The following is a 24,932-nucleotide window of genomic DNA, read 5'->3' as shown; positions in this document are numbered from 1 at the left end:
TCTCAGGATCAGAAATAGGTTTATGATGGTATTTGTGATCTACTGGCAGGAAAAAGTAAGCAAAACTAATTCTTGTTCTTCTGACAGTAAGCCAAGGAACTGGTATGCTTGTTATTTAAATTGGAAGTTTCTTAAGATGGTATTAGACCTGCCCCATCTGTCTTAGCACAGGCTAGATGGCAAAGGATTTTGCTTAGTAAAGTTATGCTGATAAATCAGAGAGCTGAGTGTGACAGTAATTCCTTTTAGCTAATGTGCTGTAGAGCTCAAATATGATATGAACGTGGCACACCTAGGTCCTGGGGTCCGGGAACATTTTGACCTGATTCTTCCAACTAGTCAGAAAAGAACATGATTAAACGGGTGGCAGATAGCTGAAAGTATCCGTGAAGCATCCCCTTCAGGGTGGGATTATACGTGCTCGATGGCTGCCTGCCTGTATACCCGGACCGAGATGCAGCCTGAGCTGGAAGCGCTTCCTGCCTCTAAATATACAAGAATGAAAAAGCTTCTTCAGGAATCCGTCTGTCACTTGCATGAATTTCCTTAAAACATTTTTGAGCAGGCTTTATTAGCGTGTTTCTGAGTGAAAGGTATCATTCTACAGGCTGAACAGGACTGGCCACGCTGCTGCTGGCAGCCACGGGGCATTCCCAAGTGGGAGCAGAGGCACAGCTCGACGGGAATGCTAAGCTTTGTCCCCTGAAACTTAAGCAGGTCATGCAGTGCAGGTTTGCACTGCCTCTGAAGTGTCTATGTGAGGCTACTAAACCTCACAAGTTATGTTTTGGATTTTAAAGCCAGTTTATTCCAGAGAGAATGGCTCCCCCTCTGCTTCTCCTACCTTAGATAGTGTATGGGATCTAAAAATGCAGCCAGTTTTCCCTGGTAGAAAACGCATCGTGCAGTTTGGCAAACTGCAAGTGGGGGAAAAAGAGAAAGTACGCATGTACACATGCATACGTCTTTCCATCACTGTAAGTATATATAGATACAAAAAAATAAATTTTCTTGCATATTATGTGTAGATCCCCGTAGGTGAGATTATCATGCCCTGAAGCAGTGCCACACAAAATCTAGATCTTTATCCTCTATTCTTAGCTGTATTTTTCAGGCTGTGGAGTTACAAACCTGTAGGAGCTGGCGGGTTGTAAGGTATTGGTGTGAAGGAGGCAGGAAAAATGGCTGGAGAGGAAGATGATTGAGTCAGGCCTGTGTCAGAAGTGTCTTGGTCCAAGCACAGCCCAAGAGAAGCTGGAGAATCGCCTGTTTTGCATCATGTGGATAATACCACAAGATGATTTTGTACCTTGGGCCAAACTACTGGAGTGGCAGAGCCCCAAAACTGGTTGCAGGTGATACTGCAGAAAAAAATGGGCGGGGCAAGATGTGTCTAATCTTCAATAGTGTGTGAATTAACATACCTACCCCTTTATGTCAGGGCCCTTGGCCATCAGCACTGTGTAGAAAAAAAACTCATTGACTCATGTCTATTATTTGCGTCTTACGCCTTAGACCTGTAAGTGGGGGGGAAAAAAAAATACTTTGGCTTGAAGCGGCTGTGTTGTGACAGGATAACGAAGGTGAGTAATTTCTACTTACAGCTGCTCTGGAAAGTGAAAGGATCAAAGCTGGAACACTTTCTCTTTGGGTGCTAAAAAGTAATTGCGTTTAAACTGAAATTACCAGCACTCTTGCTCGAAAAAGATTTTCTCCTGAAGTGCTCCTGCCCTCGCTGTGGGGAGCAGCAGAGGACTTTTCCTGATAATTTGTGTGCATTAGGTTCTGGGGACCGCTCGGTCGCTGTGGCTTGCTGGCAGTGCTGGTGGGAAGCTTTGCGTTGTGGCGTACCTGCGTTGCCTTAGAGATGTTGAATTGCACAAGGATTACTCACTGGGGTCAGTAACAGTGACTGCATATTTGAGGTTGAATGGGAAGCTTTCACTTCTAATGCCTTTTTTTTTTTTTTTTTGGTGTGGCGTAAAGTGTGGGTTGTGATTCTTATGAAGTCAGCGGCATTGTTAATGGTGCTTTGTGGGGGGGAAGTTTGTTGCCAGAAAAACTAGGTTCCCAAATTATCCCTTCCTTATGCTGCTTTTAACGCGTTGTCTGCACTCCAGGCAGGCTGTGCGAGGAAAACCAGGTCTCTGCGACTACGGTAATGTCCACAGAGTGCTGGTAGGCTGTGAGCACTGCGATACACATCTGAAGTGATAATTGTCAGCTGGTGGTGGGATTGAGGATGTTGTACTGCAGCCCCAGATAGAGCCAGAGGATGGGGAAATCTCATTCTGCTGGGATTCAGGAGGGTTGTTACAGGGGAGGAGGAGCACTTGGAATGGCTGAACTCTACTTGGTCAGGCTCTGCCTTACCTCGTGGTGCTAAAAATAAATAAATGATCTCCTTCGGGACCTGCGGTGGTGGCTGGCAGCTGCTTGTGCGGCACCATCACGGTCCGGTGCAGGCTGCAGCACGTGGGAGTTGGGGTGTGCTGGGGGGGTGACGGGGGCTTTGTCCTCTTCTCTTTGGGGAACAGCGGTTTCTTGGTAATGCACGTGTGCATCTCTGCCCTATTGTCATAAAGTTAATTAAACTGCAAGGGAAAGATTATGGTAATCGGTCTGTTTTGTGTGTCAGAGCTCTTGGAATGTCTCTGTAACCCTCTGTGGGTGCACCTATTTGTTGAGTTTTTTGTCTTTTTACCAGTCAGCTGTGTTATGAGCTAGGCAATGTAATTAGCATGAATAAGGGAAAAAAGGACACCTGAAATAACTTTACAGTACTTGTTGCTCCTGTTACATACTTTAATGACCCACTTGATAGTTTTTCTCCTGAGTGTTTCAGAAATTAAGTGCTACTCAGCCAAGTGGTACCAGAGGGAGGGCTGAGGAGGAATTGTGTTGCTCTCAGCAGCAGCACTTTCTGTTGCAGCATGGGCAGCACGTGCCCTCCAACAGGACGGCGTCTCCTCTTCTGCAGGTAAACATGCCGTGTCTTTATCTGGGGCAGAAAGGGGGGATGATGCCCTGCTCACACACGTCCTCTGCAGATGCTGCTCTGAAATTCTGCGGTTGTCTTTGTGGAAACGGCTACTGCTCGTAGGTCGATGGGTGGTTTCGGATTCATGCTGGCAACGCTCGCTTGTAGAGCTTCGTGGCTGGGCATGTGAGCTTGCAGTGTGGAAGAATAAGGATTTATCAATTTTAAGCTTTTCATTTCTGATGGTGTGTGTTTTTTTTAAAGGGAAGGGAGCGGGTGTTTGAAATGAAAAATAAGTAGTAAAAAAAAAAAAGTAATACTAAAATTGCGGAGATCTAGAATAGAAAGCATACGAAAAGGTTTAACTTCAGTTTAGATAATTGCTTCGTCTTAGCCTTGATAAGTGATATGGTAGAGTCCAGATGCTGGTAAGAGATGGAAATTAAATATCTGGAAAGGCATTGGCTAGGTTGACACAAATATCAAGAATCCCAAATAAGCAGCCAATAAACCCATCTAGCTTTAAGTGAAGCCAAATATGTACAATATCTGTAATTAGCTTTCTCTCATTATGAGGCAGAGCAGGAGAGAGGGGGTAATTTCACCTTGTTTGGTGTAACAGGGAATGGGGGAACCACTGCAGAAATTCCTGGTTGATCTTGATTTGGGAACACACGAATTATACTACCATGCTTTAAACTTTCTGCTCCTGAAGCCAGCTAGTGGGGACCCCGTCGTTCAGTACAAAAAAAATAAGTACAGTACACAAAAAAATAAGTTCAGTACAAAAAAAAATTATCTTTACAATCAAAATGAAAACAATACACATGGATCCTAAAATGAAAAAAGCAACCCACGAATTTCTATTTTGCATAGGGCGTGTATGTTCACAGTGATGACACAGCGTACGTCGGTCTTGTGCAGAAAGAGGCTGGTTTGTATTTTGAGCAATGGTGGCAGAGAGTTTGGAAGTCGGCTCTTAGGAAAAGGCTTCTGGTGTCAGACCACGTATTGCAGGTCTGGGGATGCTCTTCTGCCTTCCCAGAGCGTCACGGTGAACGTTGGCTTCGAGATCCCCAGCTCGGCTCAGCCTCTAATTACGGCATTGTGATTAGCACCTTCTGTGATGCATGAAATCTGCCTGGCTTGGGTTCCTGCTGGATTCCTGTTTCTGGTTTTCTCTGTTACTCCTTGTGCTATATCCTTTTTTTATGCTGTCTTTGCGCTTTTTTCTTTTTATAGCAGAATTGCTTAGGGCTGATTTTGCTGCTTCAAAAGGGGCAAAAAGCCTTTTGAGGGTGACTGCCTGACCCGCTTCCGTGCAAGCGCTGCTCGTGAAGCAGCAAAGCTGTGAAATGTTCAAGGGGTCTGGTCAGCAGCTGGGAGATCATGGGCTGCCTCCGCATCTATCACTGCATCTCTACGGCCCTGGGGCTCCTGCAAGACCCGGAGAGATGAGGGAGCAGCAAGGCAGCCTGAGCATGGGGCCCAGTCCCCTTTCTAGTGGCTGTGGTGCTGGGCTGGATGCAAAGCTGGCATTGCCACCACCCCATGAGGAGAGGGGCCATCTCAGCTGGTTTGCTTGCTTTCCCTTTGAAGTCCAAGCCTCCAGCTTCCCACACCACAAATAGTCTTAGAGCACAGTTCTCAGGGCACTTTCACCAACAGAGGAGGGAATTGGGATTTGACTTAGATGCTACCAGTGCTGCTTGCCACCCCTCCTTCCCCCAAAAACATTCACTTACAGGTGCGGGCTGTACATTTTCAGGGTCAAAATATGGTTTAGTCATACTTAAGGAAAATCATTTGTTGGATAAATTCTGCTGTGAAATTGGGTTCTTGTAAAGAGGAAACAATCACGTTCTTTTGCACAGAGGGGGGAGCTTTGAAGTTTTGCTGCTGTTTGCTGGGTTTGAACAGGCTCGCTGCAGTGCCACGCCAAGAGAGAAGCAGAAAATGCAGTTACTTGGCAACTTGTCCTATACATCACTGATTCCGACCAAACTCCTGGAGCTTGTAAATACTCGTACACTTCTGCCAAGCAATAACTCTCTTGTGCTGTTTCTCACATGCTTACCAATGTATGTTTTTCCCTGAATTTTTTAAAAAAGAATTTAGGCTTCAGTTTGGAGGTTTGGCTACGTGTAAATGTACTAACACAATTATTGATGCTGTCAAAATTACTGATGTCAGGATAGAGTGCGGGAACTACAGCATAGTTCTCCTGCAGAAGGAAAAAAAAAATCACTTTTGAGTGAAGTGCGTGAGAGAGCAGACATGCGAATTACATGCAATATAAAAATCATCATATTAAGAAAACTTCTAGCTCTTTAAAGCTGCTTTATTTATTTTTTTCAAGCAGTCCTAGAACACGCTAGTTGTTAAGTTGGCGTGCAGTTGAAAACACGCTTTAATCTTTATCCCAGAAAATAGCTTCTTGCATATGATAAAAACTTCCACTTCCAAGCAGCCGTTACATAATGCACCAGCACAGCATTATGTTGCACCTTTGAGTTATGATATTAACCGCTATTTTATATCTAAATACCGCTTTACGTCTAGATGCCTAAGTTGCATATCGCTTGGCGAATACAGCTGTCTGTGAGCATTGAGAACATCTCTAACTCCGGCATAGATAGTGATGAAGGTTAAACCCTGCTTAAATCTGACGCCTCCTTGATGGGTTCAGCACCGCCTGTAAAATGGGTCTCTGCCTCGTTACCTGCCCCGTCAATCCTACGGAGCGAAGGAGAGCTGCAGCGTTGTGAATGTCACCCTGTCGGCCTTCCTCGGGCAAGGAAGGTTTGCCATTGCAAACCAGATCTTAAAGTGTATGCTAATGTTAAGCCATTCATTTTCACAAGCAGTGGATATTTAGCCTTACATGTGCCAGATGGGCTTGCTGCTGGCATCACTTGTGAGGTTTTGGTCAAAGCAAGGAGAAATCAGGTTTAAAATTTCAAGACCTTACTGAATAATTTTGTTTTTTCCTTCCAAAGGACCAGCTATATGTCATATTGCCATGTTTTTGTTGCTGTTAGTATGGCTGGAAAAGCTTCTTCATGCATCTGAGACGGGTTCAGACGGAGAGGGAAAATCTTGTTGTGAAGGATCTCTCCTGCCACGGGTTTAGTTTCCAGTTGTGTAACAGCACATGCCCGCACAGCCATCTTGCTCTGATGTGCATGTTGTGATTGATAAACTGATTTGAATCAATAAATGTGTGTGCAGCTGCCTGAAGCTGACTGCTACTCACATAGGGATACCTTCAGCATACTGCCTTTAAGATGGGGTGAATTGGACTAATATAACTGGAGGCGATAAGGGGGATGAGTATGTTTAGTGGGAGGCTTGAAATCTCTTCCTTTTTTTTTTTTTATTAAAAAAAAAAACAAGTCATTGTAGAGCATTGCAAAACTACTGTGTAGGCTTTGTCCAGGCCTACCTCTGTGCCCTGCCTGGAAGAAAAGGACCGTGCAGGTCAGTGCTCTTCTGCGTTGCTGCATACGTCAGTCTGCAGAAGCGTGGTCGCTCTGAGCTGAGGGTGAGTGGCATTGGCATCCCTTGTTATTTATAGCCCAGCGCTAATATTTTCAGCATGCTGTGGTGCTAGGCTTTGAAAAGCTTCCTTTATTGAAGTTTAGGGCACAAGTAATGAGGAATGATGCTAGATGTTTCCCGTGAAAGGTTTCCTGTGAAACCTTGAAACTAGTTTATTGGAGAAAATGTTCAATTTGTGATTGTGTTTTAATCTAGTGGTAATCTGCCGGTGTCGCTGCTCCTGAGGCTCCCCAGGGATGGACGTGGCAGTGGTCGCAGGCGGATGGTGGGCAGGCGTCTCCCCGCAGTGCTGCTTGTCGGGAGGTGCCATCGACGGTCCCCAGCACTGGCCCTGCCCTTCAGGCTGTCCCACGCTGAGCTGTCCAGGGGAATTAATAATCATACCCTCACCCAGCGTGGGGCTGAGTGGGAGGAAGGACAGAAACTGCTAGATGCCTTTGTAGAGCTCTTGCGCAGGCTTTTGATGGTATCATTTTTCCATTAACTGTGAGCATTTACACTGAAATGGCACAAAATCAAAGTGCTTCTTGTTACGTCTTCACTGGTTTTGGTGTGGTACAATTGTGTACAACACAAGGGATTTCAGAAACAACACGTTTCTTAAGCGTAAATCAAGGCAGATGGTAAAACTGAGTGACCTACCAAATACAACAGGCTTGCTCACCAGAAACAAACGGTACAAACAAATGTACTGTCACTTAAAACTTTGAAGATAACATTTCTGACAAAGTGATGATTGGACAAGGAGGTCAAAGTTTGGGTAAGGCCAAGAGTGAGTTTTGCTATCTCTTAAGTACATGCTGCTGATCAGATGAGTATATGATATTTCAGCCTACCCACAACTTCAGATTTAACCAGTTCTGCTTTAATCTGCAAAGTTATTACGGCAGACCTTCTAAAACCACCTGTCTTGTGGGAAACAGCACTGGTTTGTACTACTTGTATGCTGTCCCCCTGAAAATAGGGCCTAACATCCTTTGTAAATAATTCACTGCTCCTCTGACGAGCAAATAGCGGCCTTTCATGCATGCATCCTTGCGACATAGTTGACCTATTAATAGTCACAGCCCAAAAAGTTTAGAACCAATCAGCCAAAAAGCTTTTCTGGAGACGGTCACTGCGGGTGCAGTCAGATCTAGGAAGCAAGGAGGGAAGTACATATTTACGAATGAAAAGTACGCCGGTGTATAAAAAAGCAGAGAACTGCAAAGAACTGAGCGAGGAGAAGCGAAGCAGCCAGCTGGGTGCTGCTGTCATTGCCCCGTGTCTGTGTGCCTTCCCCCATCTCGTGCTTTCACCTCCTCCCCAGCCCTTCACAGAAGCACAGAAGGTTTGGGTGGGAAGGGGCCCTAAAGACAACCTCGTCCGACCCCCTGCGGTGGGCAGGGACGTGTTGCCCACTGCATCAGGTTGCTCAGAGCCCCCCTCTGTACCCATAAAATCTCCTGGCAGCCTGTTTTTTGCTACACCAAGTTAGTTTTGTAGTCTCCTCTTGCAGAACGGCCTCCGTGTCTCTGGTCAGCTCAGTGACCCAGCTCCTCCACGCCCATGGGAGGGATCGCGCATAGCTGGGATCACTTCTGCTTCCTGCTCTGGTCCAGCTGTCCCCGAAAAAAGTGCCGTGGTGGTGGGACCTCCTCAGCCCACCCTGCTGTCGGAGACAGGGGAGCTGTAGCTCCTGCAGCTTCATCCCTCCCTCATTTTCAGGCATCGCTTCTGGACTCCTGAGTACCTTATGAAAGCCCTCACCACTTGTGTGTAACTCTCCTGGGCTCTTGGCAGGGCTGGGATCAGCACAGGGAGCTGGTGGTGCCGCACGGGACCTGCCAAAGCTGGGCTCTGCAGTGGAAGCCCCATACCTCGAGCGAAGCAAGTTTGAGGCAAATCGGCTGTGAAGTGGAAACATGCAAATTAAAGTGTGCTAAATCACGGGAGGATTAGACTGCAGTGATTTAAGACTGCCTTATTTCAGTATGGAAACATTTACATGGAATTTATCATACTTCGAGTTCTGCTTGTTGTCTTTGTAGTTGAGGTGGGTGGTCCCACACAAAGGCAAACACAGAGATCTGTCTCTTTCTAGAAGTTTCTCTATACCAAAAGTAGTAACAATAGCATTTTGGAAATGCTAAGTGCTAATCTGAAATGATCAGCCTTGGTGTTTAGGGCAGTAACGTGTGCTGCAGGAAGGAACAGCTTGCAGGAGAGGAATGGGATGCTCTGGGGATGCAGTGAGGGGCAGTTTGCTTTCATTGTGGTATTGCACGGCTGTTTTGTTTTGCTGTGCTGGTACAGGGAACCGCCAGAGGGATGGGTTAATTTTTTCTTCCATCTCTACTGAAGGTCCTTTCTGAAACCCCAGGTCTGTGCCCTTCGGGAGCTGGGAGGTCAGAGCAGATCAGGGGGGCTCCCGCAGCCCTCGCGCCCTGTGGGGTGCAGGAGCTTTGTGTGGCCTCCGAGCACGGGTTGCTGGCCTGCCAGGAGACGCGTGCTCTGGGATTCGTCTCGCAGCCACGAATGTACACAAGCAGTCCATCACGCAAAATGCCACTGGATTACCTTGCCTGGCTTTACGCTGTGTGTAAAGCTAAATGCCACCCAGAAGCGTTGAGGTCAGTTCCTTGTGCTCTGCAAAAGCTTTTCAGCTGGCAAGACGGAGTTGCAAAGTGAGAGGGGGAAGATCTACCGCTTCTCTTGGTGATTACTGCGGGCCTTAATCATTGTGGCAATAAGTATGGCCCTGGATAAACTTACTTTTGCTAGCTGAAAGGCCCTTTGCTGCAGCCCCAGAGCCCGCAAGCACCTGAGGTTTCCCCTTAGCTGGTGCTTGCATGTTGTAACCCAGTTGTTCTGCAGTTTCCGTGGATTTATCCATCTCCCGTCCATCATGGCAGCATATTCTCCACCATCTTCCAGCCATTGTGGTCTTTTTCTCTGCGGTTGTTTCGGTTCTTTAGCGCCCATCTTAGAAACCAGATACTGGAACCGTAAGTGTTTATCAGTGCTGTTTAGAAGTAAAATTCTCTTTATTCTCTTCTCTCTCTATTTTTAGGATTTATGAGCAAGAATTGCTTTTCTGAGGATGATGCTCTAAAGAGAGCTGAGCAGTTCATTTTCACACATGCTGCTGTGTTTTATGAGTATTTCAAATGGTCTGGCTTGCCTTGCAAGGATGACTGTTTCTGTAATCTTTTGGTTATAAATCTTACTTGATGAATTCTCTGTGCTGTAAGAAAAAAAAACCACACACCTTAAGTTCAGATTTTCTGTAAATGACATAGCACATTGAGACAACTACACATTAAGAAAGCGTAATTTTATAAAATACTTACCCTAAATGAGAGGAAAATTCCTGACTCAAAGCTAATGTTTCCTATAACTTGATGTGCTTGAGAAACAAAAAATATGGCATTGGCAGCTTTAAAAAAGAATGGCACTGCAAAAGCAATAGGCTCAATGGTGAGTCACCCCAGAGCCAAGCACTGCCTCATGCACCTTGCAGGGGTGCCATTTGCCTCTTCAGAGTTTTTTTTTTTTTTCAACTTTGTATTGCACAGAAGAAAAATAAAAAATAAACTACTACTAATAAAAATATTGTATATAGATGGCTTTTTAACATTTCCTGAAAAACAGAGAGTGGATTCAGACTTGAGGGATGAGGCTGTAGAACCCCTTGGTGCTTGCTTAAAGCGACCTGCAAATAAAATACTGTTTATGTAAAAGAAATTGATAGAGAAGAGATTAATTGTGTATTGGTATCGAAGAAGAATTTTGTCAGAAGAAGCTTTTGGTTTTGGTAGTGATGATCTGTCTTTTTAGCTCTAGATACCTTCTTTGAAACAAGTTTTTGTATAGAAATATTGAAGTGGATACAGGAATCGAATGCCTCATTTTTGTGACACATTCCAGTTACTGAAAACTGATATAAAAGGAGGTTCTGTATCTGAAGACAGACTCGAAGAAGCTGCATCATCCCTTTGTGCATTCCCTAATCTGGAGAGGTGGACTTCTGTTAACTTTCTGTTAACTTTCCAGATGTGCTGCTGTTGACAGTCTTTACCAATAAGGATGCTAAATCTGAGAACACATGCAGAGGAATGCTACCTTCCCTATTTCTTAAATACAGATGAGGAGCTTTGGATGTTTTCGTACTGACATCGTGCTCCTGCAAGGCACAACTCCAACCACCGATGGTTTCAAAGCAGTGGGAGAAGTCATCCAGAAAATGATGGGCAGCTGGTACGAGTCCTGCTGCTGATTTGGGACTTACCCAGGTTGTGTCTCGCACTGCTGCTCTTCCTGACCTGTAACACCACAGATGGAAACTGTTGGGAGGGGTGTGCCGTATCCCCACAGTCACCACGTTGTGCTGGTGTTACCCCGGCCAGTCCTGCCTGTGGCTGTGTGCCTCCTGCTTCAGGCTGGTGCCTCCCACCCAGCCTTCGCTCTTCTGCCACCCTGCTTTCCCTTTGAAAAACGCAGGGGGTGGTGGTTGATACTGACGCTTTTCTAAACTTTTAAGAAAAAAGAGATATGAAGGGAGATGTCAATGCAAGTCAGCCTTGTCCTCCTCTCTCCGTTGGCCTTTTGTCTTCATCTGAGAAGCTCTTCAGGGCTGTTGCAGGCTCCTGCCAGGAGTTTTAATGTTTAGCACAGCCTGGGAGCCCAGCGTGGGGCTTCTGGAGGCAACCACGGTGCAGAAATGAGAGGGATGGTATTTGTATGTAGTGAGGGAGGGGGGATTTTTTTGGTGTAGTATCTGGTATAGGCAGGAGAGAGGAGGACAGACAAGCTAGTGGGCCAGCGAGCTCTTTCCCTTCAGTCTGTAGGGCTTAGGTGAGTGGGCTGCGAGAGTTAGCTGCTGTTTAAGCTACGACTGCACAGATCTTGCATTAGTTACAAAATTGTCCCACTGACGTTCATTTCTAGACTCATTTCTTGGTAATAACCAAGGGTACATACTGTTTCAAGAAAGCAATGGGCAAATTATTTCCATCTCTACTTGTCTCCAGTTACATTAAATCAACTTTAACCTTCCTAAACTTGTCTTTAAAGCAGCCTTCTTCAGCTTACCTCCTGTAGCTGTTCTTCAGCTGTTTGCCCACATGTCCTTTTTATCTTTTTCCAGTTTTCTGAATGCCTTTTGTCCATGTCTCTCCTTTGTAACCTAGTGTCCTCTTAAGCCTTGGTCAGCTGAATCACTGAACCCTCTTGAGGTTCTTTCTAAAACCTTTTATCATTTTCAGTGCTCTGAAGAAAAGTCATTTTTATTTTAGGTAAGGATACATATATATTTTTCTGTCCTCATATATATATTTTAAGTCTCTCACCTTTGACCTTCTCACAACATCTTGTTCCTTCTTGCGGAGGAATAGGTCCCACTCTTAAATTTCCTAAATAAGTGTTTAATTCACTGACACTGTGCCACTCATTTTATTCTCTTTGTTTTTACCACTCTTGGAGTTCTTGAGCTGCAAGCTGGGATTTAGGTTTTACATTAGCTGACATATACACTCCCCCATAGGGCAGGCTGGGTGCTACACTGGAGCTTGCACCAAAATCCCAATCTGCAAGGAGCGTGGCGTTTTATTCTCTAAATAGCAGGAGATGTTGAAGGAGATGCTTTAGTATTTAAGGTTTCTTTTAAGGAACGTTTATGTGGATGAGCATGGTGAGTAAACCTCCTGACCTTGGAAGTTACGTTCCAAGGTACAAAACCAACTCTTTGTGGAAGTGTTTTGACAATTCAAGTTTAGCTATGATGATATTAATAGTTAACATTATCAAGACCGTGGTTTTTTTTTTTTTTTTTTTTTTTTTTTTTTTTTTTTTTTTTTTTTTACTAAGACAGCCGTTTTTGCAGCAAGCACAATAAAATGATGTTTGACCCTAAAGGACTGTTGTGCATGTTTAAGCAATGTTAACCTGCATCACCTTACTCACTGGAGCAGGAAGGGAAGACTCGCTCACCTGTTGCTTTGGCTGCAGTTGAGGTAGTGTAGGTGGAACATAACCCAAATTTTATACAGCTCTGTATGATTTGTCTTCAGCTTGGATTCTTCTCAGTTCAGTAGCTTCTAATAGTGGGGTCAGAATAAAGGTGAGGCTTTCACTTCTGCACCCAACTTGTGCCTTCTTTTCTGTGCATGCTACCAAGGATTTTGAGAGATGGGTGTTACAGAGGAGTTGATGAAAATCTGATGAAGGAAATAAGAGGAGAAGTGGGAGATAGGAGAACCTATTTTGGTGTTCGTCCTTGTTCATCCAACCTTCTTTAAAGAAGTGTGTACTGCTTCTCTGTCTGTACACATTGGAGTAGGAGCACACAGTCTGTCCTTCTCTTCCCTCTTCACTGCAGAGCCCTGTAGAGCACAGGAGTGTCGTGGTCATTGCTCTAGTGTCCAGTTGTGGTTAGGTCATCCAAGAAAATAAAGATACAGGAAGGGGACAAAACACTCATTTTTAAGGTGCAATATTCTTGTGAGCCTTAAAATCTACACTTATTTTTTCTTGCTTTTATACCTCAGGCAATGTGGAAGCTGTAGCTGGACAACAGGATAAATGTTGAGGGGTGGGAAGCAGACATACTGTGCTCCACCTTTGGTTGATGCTAGGAAGAGTGGGAAATGGATGTTTTAGGTGCTTGACTGACCTACCATTTATATATATACAAGGTTTTGCTAAATTCAGATGTTGTTCTCAATGTCACGGACCTTTTAATTGCAACTAGTTGCGTGTATAGGATGGGCAGGCGGTGATGGCAGTCTTCTTATTGTCCTCTGAAATGCTGCTGCTGCTCAAGTTGTTTGGGAAGCTGCTGAACAGATACTGCTGCCAGCCAACTGACTCATACACTCTAATAAAATATCTAGAACTTTAATTCTAGAAGCATGAAGCAACAAAATTCAGTTGTCCTTTTAAAAGAATGCGTTCCTTTATAATGAAGTTTCATGTTGCACTATTTTTTTCCTTAAGAAGGAAAGTTTAAAATTTAAAAAAAAAAAAAAGGATTCCTTGTGAGACTCTATACAATTATAACTAAATCTGGATCTTAACTGTTGTGGTGTTGTGGATCCTTGTGTTAAAATTCTCATGTTAAAACTCATCCCTGTATCTCTCTGGCTCTCTACATGTATGGGAAGAAGTGCCTCTGCAAACCAGATAAAGGAAGTAATGTTCTGGTCTTCACAGACTGGGATATTTTCAGCAGAATGAGTGCTGAATTGTTGTTCCCTCTTTAAAAGGCCATGCTGATGTCAGTGGCTTGAAGGCTGTACATAAATGCCAAGAAAAAGCTTGCTTTGAGTGAGGATCATCGCTGTGACGTTGGAAAACTTGTCATGCATGGAGTACTACTAGGTTGGGGGGTGCAAGAAAAATCTGCCATCATCTTTCAGGATTTTGGTACCAGCAACTGAAAGGCTGATTGTTCCTGTTAGTCCGCGCTAATTCAGATGGGTTTCCTTAACAAAAGCGTTTTGTAATTGCTCTCAGTCCTTTGTCAGCCTGCTATGTTTAAATATATTCGCTTTATCCGGTGTATCTTAAAAAAAAAAAAAAAAAAAAAAAAGATTTTAATAGAAATATTAACTTGAGTGTTTCATAGTATTTGCTTTAAAGAAGTGAAAGACATGATTTTGTGGAATTGTGGAAGTGCCTTAACGTAATTTTTCTGTACTGTCATGGAATCTGAGGATTTTGAGGTTATCTGAATTTCTCTAGAAAGCTATTTATTTTTAAGCTTCTCTTAAAATGGCATAGTTCGTTCTGCACACCTTAGTCATTTGGAATGGACAAAACGTAACATCCTGGGCTGATGTACCTGGCGTTGGGTTACTGGAAAGCAGAAGTCCCGTGAGCTGTGGGCACTTGCTTGTCTGAATGAACGCCGGTCGCCTTGGGCCAGGATCCTGGTTTCGAACAGACTGCGGAAAGCACTGCAGCCTTGGGGCAATCCCTGGGATTTTGTGAGAGCTGCTGAGCTCTCTCCTCTCTCAGCTTGCGATTCAGTTGCTATTTTTGCTCCTTTTCTGTGACTGAGGACGTTGCATCGCACGTTTTGGGGCTTGTTGTACAGCTGGGAGTCACTTGATTGGTGACAGAAACGAGCTGCCTAGCCTATTAATAATCACCATTCATTCACTTGCTGTTTCAAACAGTCAGAATATGTCTTTTTTGGTAAACTCTAGCATACGTAATGGGGAAGGCAATTCCAAAGAATTTTCTTTTACCATTTCTTTTGATCTTAGGGAGTTTACATACCACCGCTTAACTTCGGAATAAATGAGCACCTCAGGTCCCGAGCTGCTCGTTGGAGCCCCGGTTCTTGTGGAGAGTCCCATGACTGCTGACACCTTCCCGTGGTGGTGCCCAGCTCCTGTGCAGCTGCTTGTACCCCTGCTGGCGACAGCACTACCTTCCTCTTGCCTCGCAAGGAGGGATGCTGCAGGCGCAGGAGAAACAAGCTGGCTGCGTGCTCTCCGTGTGGTTTTGGCAGAGCACCAGCATTCCTCCTCAGCAACAGATAGGTGACTTTGATCTCCCGGCTCCTCTCGATGTCTTTAGGAAGCTGACAGCGTTTCCCCGTAGCAGTAACTGCTTTTATCGCACCACTCTCTCCAGTGGCCTGGCCGTTTACCAGCTGGCACCACGCTGGCTCAGGTGAACCTTCCCCTCGGTTCCCATCTCGCTGCCCCACGTCCCTTCCCAATGCCTGACCACACTGTGGTGCTGTGGTGGGTGCTACGGTGGGGAAACCATTCTTTACTCTTCTTCCTTGACACATCCGAGCAAGGAGGAGACACGGTGCTTGCTCTCCTTCAAGAATTTTGTCCTCTCGGCACTCCTGTGCTGCTCCGGGGCTGCTTCGCCTGCTGCCTTCTGTTCACACTGATGCGGTGGTCGCAGCTATGCCAGCTTTAGTAAGAGTCTTGTAAGGTGGTCCAGGCATCTGTGTAACCTCGTCTTTGCTACATATCCCTCAAACCCTCCCATACATACGTTGCTGGGTGGATTTTTTCCTCGCGAGGAGTTTTCCATATATATAATCTCAGGATGAGACTTCAGTCCTTTTTCCAGGCTCCTGCCCCATCTCCTCAAGTCTTTAATTCTCCTTTCAAAAGTGTCGTTTTCCCTTGAAGGAAGTGCAGGGTGAGATGAGACAAGAGCGTATGAGAAATCTGTGTGGGTTTGTTTCTTCAGAAGTATATCAGATCTTCCTTTAACCTCCCTTTTTGTGCTGGGTATCTGGTAAAGTGAGGAGTTCCTTGTACCAGCAACTAGACAGATGGATCAAAGAGCTTCGATTGCTGGATAAAGCTTGAAGTGAGGAGGCAGGTAAAATTACTTTCCCAGGAACGTCTTTTAAGAAGGGTGGTATGGTTTTTTTCTTTTTTCTTTTTTTATTCTGTTTTTAATTATTATGTAGTTATTTAGACACTTTTCCCATGGAAACTCAAGTGGGTTTCAGTTGGCTACCCCCCAGGATGAAAGGAAGGCATAAGGAAAACGTACAAGGAAAGGTTTGCCGCAGCTGTATGAAGTCTAAAGTGAGGAACGTTTCAAGCTTACTCTTGATCCCATTATCTTCGATTTCAGTAAAAGCACTGAAGATGATACCAGTGCTTATTTGTTAGAGACGTTTTGACTGAAACATCAAGATGGAGTGGGATAACGACTGAAAAGGAAGCAGCGAAAGTTGAGCGTCTCCCTTGGGGCGCCTCTGTCCTGCAGAGGTGCATCTCTGGAAGACATCTGTGTAATCGGGTTTGATTCTTGGCCTTCCTGCAGACGCTGGGATGTGAACTCTTCAGATACTCATTTAGGACTTATCTACTGTTTCGTGCATTCTGTGGTGCTCTGTTTTATTTTCGGAGCGCTTGGCTTTCCTGCTGCAGGAGGATGTAGTGCTGAAGGCGTTCAGGAGGTCGGGGTGCTGCAGCTTCCCATTGGGAGTTCTGGAGTCCTCTGCGGTCCTTTAGGCAGAGCCCTCAGAAACACATCTGGTCTGTGAGATCTGGTATTTGGCTGTGACAGTCTGCATTTTCCCAAACTCTGAGGCTGCAAGCTGGAAAATGCTACAAAATGTCATTTTCTGTCTGTTGTTGATGTAATTTAATGATTTTTCTTCTTCAAGTAGAGACATTTTGTACTGTTTTAACTCTAAGATGGGGAGGGCAGGATAAATGGACTGGCCTTCAAGTTTTAGTTTCCTTACCATCTTGAATAAAATGTGCACGCAGACCTCCCTCGGGCTTCTAACACGTGTTAGTGCCATGTCTGCGGCTGGAGGGATCGGGGTCGGAAAAGTTGGTCCTGGAAATCCAGGATCGGCGTGCCCTGATCGTGTCTCCAGGTCTCAGTAGTAACCAGAAGAAAGTTTCTTTGCGATGAATGAGTGAGTGACATTTAAAACTCCATCTGTTGCCTACGGTGCGGTGCCTCACGATGTGTTTCAATGGCTGATGGGATGATTAATTTCGGCTCCCATTCATGCCGCGTGAAATGTTCTCAGAGCGGGGAATGACTCCAGCCCTTGCTGAACTGCAGCATGTGTGGTGCTCGTAGGAAATCTCAGCTGCTGTTTACTCGTAGCTTGTGTGCCGAGGGAAGGATCGGGGCTGCATTTGCATTCACCCACGCAGCCCTGCAAAAATAATGGCAGCGCTGGCGTACCGAGCCGCCTGCTTTTCAGGGATGGCTCCGTCCCCGCTGCAGCCTGCGAGGACCTGCCCTTCCTACACGTGGACGGGGGGGGGGATCGCTTTTTTGCTTTTACATGGGGGTCAAAACCTTCTTCGTTTTAAAACACTCGATGCAATCACATGCTCTGCGCTTTGCAGATTTGGAAAGCCTTCCTGCTACCAGATATCATCTATTAGATATCCCGAATGCCCCGGGCCAGGTCCGGTGACCCGGCAGGCAGCTTTCTTGTTCTCACAGACCTGCTCGGAGAGATTGCTGGCCTGGCCCCGTGGAGGGGAATCGTGTCACAGAGGTGGGTGTCCGGCTGCGTGCGCCGCCCACCGAGCCCCCTGCTCCCACTGCCGGGCAGCTTCTGGCTGGGCACGTGCCTAGCGAGCGGGCTCGGTGCATATGGCAACCCATCGTGCTGTTGTTTCCCTCCCTCGGCTATTAATTTCTGGGGAAATACCGCCGATCTTCGGGGCAGCCCGTCGGGAAGAGCGTGTTGCAGGTTAAAACCTGCTGCGTCTCTTCCAGGCGCTCTGAGGGCGCCGCACCGTGTTTCTCGGCCGCTTCGTTACGGTTTACACAAAAATACGCTGCTTTTATCCTGGCGCTGCAGTCAGATACTGCAGTAGCTCGTTTCTATTAATAGCTCTGATCTCACTGTCTCTTCGCGTTTCGGCGAGTTGTGACATTTTGGGAAGCGGAGCCGGTGCAAGGAGCGCCCGGCGTGCTCGGGGACGCGGCCGCGCGCGGTGGCTTCCTCGCCTCGCCGTCGAGCCAATTCGAGGCGAATTTAACGCGGCGGCGCCTTGAGAAAGCATTTAGCATGGCGCTGAAGCCTCCCTGCTGCGCGGCGTGCGTGCTGTAAGTGACACGCTCCTGCCACCGAGAAGTCGTTTTGTCAACAAGGAGCCGCGTTTGAAGGCTTCGAGGAGCTGGCAGCCGCCCGTGCAGCAGGGCAGCCCCCAGGAAATAAGGCGGGTGGGACAAACCGCCTCGACGCGCGCTATTTTCGCTCCTGCCCGGCGATGAAAGCGGCTGAAAATAAGGCTCAGGGGGAGGTCCCGGCACGTGTCCGCTCGCCCGGCCTCATCAGGAGGAGCTGCCGCTCGGCGCGCCGCGATCGCGCTCTGCACGGATCCCGAGGGTTGGTGCTGGGATGGCAGCGAGCGGCAGGCCGCGGATGCGGAGCGTGGTCTCTCGGTTTTGCTTTTGGCTTTTTTTCTTTCTTTCCTCTCTCTCTTTTTTTTTTTAAATCTTTTTTTTTCCGCCGTTCTGCTATTGGCAGAATCTGGCTGGAGGGCAGCGCCAGCACGGCAGTAATTAGAAAGCAAACTCATTAATTGGAAATAAAGCCCAAGTGCAGGGAGGATGGGAGACGGGGGGAGAAGCTGAGTCGATCGTTTCTGGACAGCGCTGCCTGGGGATGCTCAGGCACAGGCACCCTGTGCCTGTTGGAGCTGAAATGCTGGCATTTTGGGGCACGTGGTGGTACGTCCGAAGTTTGTCTGCTGCTGGGACGGGACAGGGGTGCTGCCTGCCTTCCACCTGGGGGCTGGGGCCGGGGTGCCAGCTCAGCCCCCCAGCAGCAGGGAGCCGTGTGCGGGGATGCTCCAGGGCGGTGGTGTGTTCAGGGCGCTGCGCTGTTGGAATTAAACAAGGAAAGCCTCCTCTGGCAGCCACTTTTGTTTTTTAAAGAACTGGTTTGGGAAACGGTTTTCAAGTTCAGCTGGAGTAAAGGTTCTGCCGACAGGAGACTTGAATTGAAATCTGTTTTCAAAAGTCCTGGGTCCCCCTCGTACTGAAGTCTTGCCATGTACCTTTCAGTGTGCTTTCGGGACTGAATCCTTCTATTTTTCAGTCTTTTAAGGACTTTCATGAAAATGCTGTGTCGGAGAAGGGGGAGAAAATACAGCTATTACTGTTAGCCTTATTTAAATAACACATGTACATATTTAAGTAGTGTCACCTTCTTCTAATCCCTTCCAAAATGCTCAGTACTTGCAGAGAAGGTATTTTTTTTTTGTTACAGAGAAGCCCCACGTATGACTATCCCATAACGTATTTATCTGCAGCCTTGATGTGAAATTATTTTAATGCCAAACATTTTTCGTAGGAAATGCGCCCTTGCATTATATTATATTGGAGATCATCAGTTTATTATAGCAAGTATATTTAACTGATAGATGACTTCCACTGGGTGATGTTATGGACAAGCTGTGAGATGTCAAATTTACAATCTCGGCCATGAGGCCACTACGTGCCTACAATCAATGAGGGCCAGAATGCTTTAGGTCTTAATTAACGTACAGCATGCAGGCAGTCTTTGATGCATGGCCATGTTTTATTTATCTGGGGAGGGAAAACCATCAGACTGTTTCTAACTTAGTGTAAAAATAATGGCAACTGAACCGTGAAAAAACTTCCTACGTGCCTAGGTTAAAAGAAATAGTAATAATTCCTCCTGTTTCTTTCCTTATGTTCCTACAGTGATGGAAGGGGCCGGGTGAACATGTGATAGTTTATTATTCATAATTGAGATCTTGTCTTCTAATTCATGGGTTTGGCATTTCTCATTAAAACTCTGAATATAGTCTTTGTGCTTTTGCTAACGTCATGAATCTGATTGTATTAATATGTTCTCAAGGCAGAACCTATAAAAGCAATTTTCTAGTCTACCATAAAATATTCATAAGAATACAGGCTTTTTTGTTTTGATGATGTGTTCATTAAGTAGAGAAGGTTTTATTGTTTTCGGGAGGGCTCTGTAGGTCAGAAGCACTCGCTGCTTCTGTTGGGAACTCATGGCATTTCGAATAGTTTTTTGAGACTGAAATAGTACGAGTCATGGATGACGCACCCTGCGCGCAGACAATGAATGGGAATTGTGGCTCGGTCCCCACAGCTGGTGCGCTGTGCTGCAGCGCCGGGCTTTTCGGGGGGATTAGTCGCTTTGCTGCCCGTAACTCAGGACAGGAAACGTGAGGTTTGTCAAGTTTTCTCAGGAATATTAGCTGGCTTTCTTCTCCAGCACCGCGAAAGTTACGGCTCTTATTACAGGGTAAAACAGTAGTAATTTATCACAGGGCACAACTCGAGCTCCCGGTTCCCATACTGCTCCTACAGGGCTGCAGTAATGTATTCCTTCTGGCCGAAATTGGGTTTTATTCCGACATGGTAAAAGCTTTTATTTTCTGCTTTAGGAAGCACGGTATTTGGCTCAAAGGTGTTTGTAGGAAAACGCATGCACGTTTCAAGGAAAATTGCATTTAGGCTAAGTAATGCTGACAAGTTCAGTGTTGTGCAGCGAAGATAACCACATTTACCCGGCAAACTGGTAAGCCCGAGCGAACGGCTGCCACCTTTGTGCTGGTAACTCTTTAGTCCGTGGTTGTAAAGAGGGGAGACGTCAGTGCCAGGTGCTCAGCGATCTTTCTGCAGCAGTCCAGGCGTGTAAAAAGCTCCTGATTCACAAAGACCACCACGTTGTTTGCTGTTCTGACTCATGGCTTATGATCCTCTCGGGTTAACTGTTTCAAGCTCTCCTCTGGCTTTGGGGACTATGAAGTTGCATTAAATCATACTCAGGGGACTTTTGGGGTGGCCAACAGCCCTGGTCCCGGCTGGTGAGGTGGCTCAGAGCCGTGTTTCTGCGTGGCACCCGTGTATCGCCGCGGTCCAGGTGGTGTTTTCTGGTCACTTGGGCTTTGATGTGATGGGCTGGGGTGGGGTAAGGCCGAGCTGAGTTGCTTGCTCTGTTACGGCTTCATTCAGATGGGGGCCTGAATCGTGCCGTGAAGCTATTGCATCTGGTGGAGCAGGGCCGGAACGGTGAAGTCCCCCTTGGTTTGCTGCCGGATAAAATCGCTGCTGTCCCAGGAGTGTGCATCTGTTACCAGTGTAATTACTGCATGCTGTAAGGCTCGGGGTGCAATCTCCGTAATGTTTAGATGCAAATGGTTAAATAGGATTTTTGATAGCCACAGCGCGTCATGTTTTTGAAGGCTAGATTGCATTTTTGGCTTTTTATTTTATTTGGTTCTGTACAAATACTTGCAAATACCTGTTATTTTTTGTATTTTTCCCAATACATCCAGCAGGGGGACGGGACTTCGGGTAGCATGGGAACTCTCCTCTGGTATTTTCCCGTTTCACATGGTGCTGGGGTCAGCCAGGTGTTTTCTCAGGTCGCAGCTCGTGCCCCTGGTGCTGTGCCACTGGCCAGGGTGACTGCACTGTAGCAGCTACAGGGCTCCTGTCAGATGCCTGAGCTCGAGCAAAACCCAGAAACACTCCTCCATTACTCTGCAGGACTTCATAAACCAAATCTGATCCCAGTTTCCGAGAAGAACTTGGGAGCTCCTCATCTGGGGGGTTTCTGCAGGCAGGGGTGTTCGGTGCCGCGCCAGGCGCTGCCCTGCGCCCTGAGCCACCAGCCTGCAGTGCGGGGGAGAGCCCCCGGGGAAAAGGACACGGGAAGGAAAACAATGGGGAAGTGGAGGGGAGAACTCGTGGGTTGAATAATAGCAACACTTCCAGCAATCTGACCTTTTGCAGAAAATACTTCCATCCAAGAAAAGTCTCCTCCTCGTCCTCCCCTGCACGAGCCCAGCTCTGTTCCTGAGGCACGGTGCGGCAGCCTGTGGAGCTTTCTGCACACATGCCATGCGCCCATGACCCGGCCTCTGGAGCCGAATTTGGCCTGCGCAGCTGAACTTGGCTGCTTGAATTTGGCTGCTTGGTGTGGCGTTGGGTGGTGAAGGTGCTGGGGGGCAGCCGATGCGGCAGCCTGGAAGCTGGCAGGGCGCTGGGCCGGGCAGGAGGACATGGTACGTGTGGCTATGAGTGTTAGGAGTTCAATTCAGATAATTTTGTGTCCCTAAGATCCTCCCAGCTGTATTCTCTAATAAAAGCAATGATTTTTTTTTCCCTGTGCTTTCTGTTTCCTATGCTAAACTATATTTCTCTGCTGTTGAAGAAGCAGTGATGTTCTCCATGAAACCATTTTTGTGTAGACTGAGCAAAATTTCTGCATTCGTCTCTTGGTACATGAATTTCCACCCCTTCAGCTCCAGCAGTGCTGGCGGGGCTGCCCCTCTTAAAAACCCGCTAGTCCTCAGTAAAAAGGCAGGAGGTGAGCAGGACACGACGGTTCCTTCTCGGTGGGCATGGCCGAGGTCCCTGTTTCTACATTGTGGCCATGCCCTTGGCTTTGGGGCCATGGGTTTTGCCACCTTCCCAAGCACCCCAGATCGGTCTGAATTACTCCACTTTTATTTTTGCTGTGTGCCTCTTTGCTTTGTTTAGCTGCAGCTTTTCCCAGCATCAGCTTTTTACGCGTTTCTCAATTACTGGCAAAAGTAAACATATTGATAGCACTGGGGGGAAAACCCAATTAAAACCCTTTCTTTTAAAGTCGGAGTAGGGTTTATGATACTAATGGTCTGAGTTGGTAAGGCTGTGCATGGGTGTTTGTGGCATGCCACCAGTGCGGCAGGGTGACAGTAATGTGGTGGCTTCTGTGCCTGCTGCCCCGTGCCACCTGCAGCACCGCATCCTCCTTTACTTTGGACTGTTTGCAGGTGGCTCCAGGTGACCCCAGAGAACACGTTTCACTGTGCCCCAACCAAAAAAAACCCAAGCACATGCACTTTATTTTCCATTTTTGTTGAAGCTTGTTTTTGAAGAGTCAGCATCTTTATTTTTTAACACGTGATGTTCATTCAGAGGCGTCAGAAGAGTTTTAAAGCGATTGCCCTGCAAAGCAAGGTGTTAAACATGGCAAAAGTACAGAGTTCACATGAAACCCAGAACTGTCCTTTAGGTGGAGTTAGAAATGTTCAGTCATTCATGGGATGACAGTAACATTTTTTAGCAGGATCGAGCTGAGTTCAGTTATTGCAAAGTTATTTTTCATAGATGTCAGTCCCTGCCTGAAGTTATGACGAGCTCCTTGTCTTCAGGGAGATGCTGTTTGTGTAAGCAGAGAACTGATTTTCACTACACGGACAGTCAAGGTGGTGGTTTTCCTTTTTCCTTCCCTCAGCAGACGTCTCATGTTCCAGGTGGGCCTGGAACAAGGGTACAGTGCTTCTCTACCCCAGGCTTGATTATGCTTCAGCTTTGTCTCCCTGGGAGCCCGAGCTGCAGTCAGCGTTAGGGCACTCGCTCCCCACCACTGCCTGTTTCCTAGATTCATTGCACATTTACTTTGGGCCAAGATCCTTTCCTGAAATTCTTATAAAGAATCATAGAACGGCTTGGGCTCCAAGGGACCTTCTAGATCACCCAGTTCCACCCCCTGCTGTTGGCAGGGATGCCACCCACTAGGCTAGGTTGCCATGGGCCTCATCCAACCTGGTCATAGAAGGATAAATAAAGAATACAGCATATAGTGTTTTTCTGTGTAAATTTTTTTTTTTAAGCACAAAACCATCACGGTCCTGACCTTTGGATTCTACCAGTTGTTAGACGAGATTGATCTTTGCCATGAAGTCTCAGATTGATATTTATCCTTCTCGTTTCAAGTGATGCTAGAAGAGTGGAATGGAGATGTGTGTTTTGAATACACAGGCTTGGAATGACATCAAGAAGGGTCACGTGCAATTCATTGAAGTTCTTTGCCTTTCAACAATGCACATATTTATAGGAGATGGTGGTTGGAGGAAAACTGCTTGAACTTTGACTGCCGTAGTGCTTTTTGCTGTTTAAAAAACAGGGTGTGAGTTTAACAAGTGCTATTCTTAGTTCAATCCAGAGTGTCCAGTAAAGGCCTTCAGGAACAGAATAAAAAGAAATCCTGTGTGGCTGGGGAGTCCTCTCATCTCCCCCGTTGTGTTTTCCCTTTGCAGTTGATGTGACCACAGCACTGCCCTTGCAAGTTGCACCGACCTCAGTCCCGATGGACCTGCGCTTGGACCACCAGTTCTCCATGCCCGTGACGGAGCCGACGCTCCGAGAGCAGCAGCTCCAGCAGGAGCTCCTGGCGCTCAAGCAGAAGCAGCAGATCCAGAGGCAGATCCTCATCGCTGAATTCCAGCGGCAGCACGAGCAGCTCTCCCGGCAGCACGAGGCCCAGCTGCACGAGCACATCAAAGTAAGTGATGGGCAGCCCTGCCGTGGGAGGAGACGCCCAGGCGGATTGGGTTTGGGGGTGCGGATGTTGTTTTGGACTTGGTAACCTGGTTAGTGAATGATCTTTACTAAAGGGACTGGAGCACCAAGATTTAAAGAGGGATGGCGTGGAGGAGGGGAAGCAAGGTAAGCCGGTGCCATGTTAAGCCTTACCACCTGTCTGCGGAAATCCTCCGCCCCACTGCCAACAGGTGGCTTGCCAGACCTACATCTGTGTTTGGGAAATTTATATAGCCTGATGACAGTAGAATTTAACCCACGAGGAGGGCTTTTAGGCCACCCGTTGCTAATATGATATATTTGGGACTAGAATGGCATATAAGCTGCTCAGGGGACATATGCTGGCAGCGTGAGATACAAACCAAGCGTTGGGAGCTCGATGTCTCTGCAGGAACAGCAAAAACCAGATGCGGAGGGCGAAGGAGGGTCTGCACGCCCCGAGGCGCTCCCAGCTCCACGTGCAGGTTAGCTGCTGGCTGGGGCGAAGAGGAAACCTAGCACACAGGAGGATAAGTAGGAAGTGCAGTTCGGAAGATGGCTGTTGCATAGTGAAAATGTTAGACATTAT

General features: G+C 46.8%; 1 protein-coding gene across 26 annotated transcripts in view; it reads left to right on the top strand.

Annotated features, from left to right (window-relative positions):
• HDAC4 (histone deacetylase 4) overlaps positions 1-24,932 on the top strand; it is a 250,075-nt gene that overhangs the window by 109,236 nt on the left and 115,907 nt on the right. For 25 of the 26 annotated variants that reach the window (XM_040560768.1, XM_040560759.1, XM_040560762.1 and 22 more), the window contains one exon: positions 24,082-24,326. In XM_040560768.1, coding sequence (XP_040416702.1) covers positions 24,082-24,326 — 245 coding nt within the window. Of the gene's footprint in view, positions 1-18,097; positions 18,378-24,081; positions 24,327-24,932 lie in introns of those variants that run through there. The other variant, XM_040560780.1, reaches the window with a different exon arrangement.

This window comes from Cygnus olor, chromosome 6 (genome assembly GCF_009769625.2).
Source record: "Cygnus olor isolate bCygOlo1 chromosome 6, bCygOlo1.pri.v2, whole genome shotgun sequence".
Taxonomy (NCBI): domain Eukaryota; kingdom Metazoa; phylum Chordata; class Aves; order Anseriformes; family Anatidae; genus Cygnus; species Cygnus olor.
The sequence above is the reverse complement of the archived record's forward strand: the minus strand, read 5'-3'. Positions and strand labels throughout refer to the sequence as shown.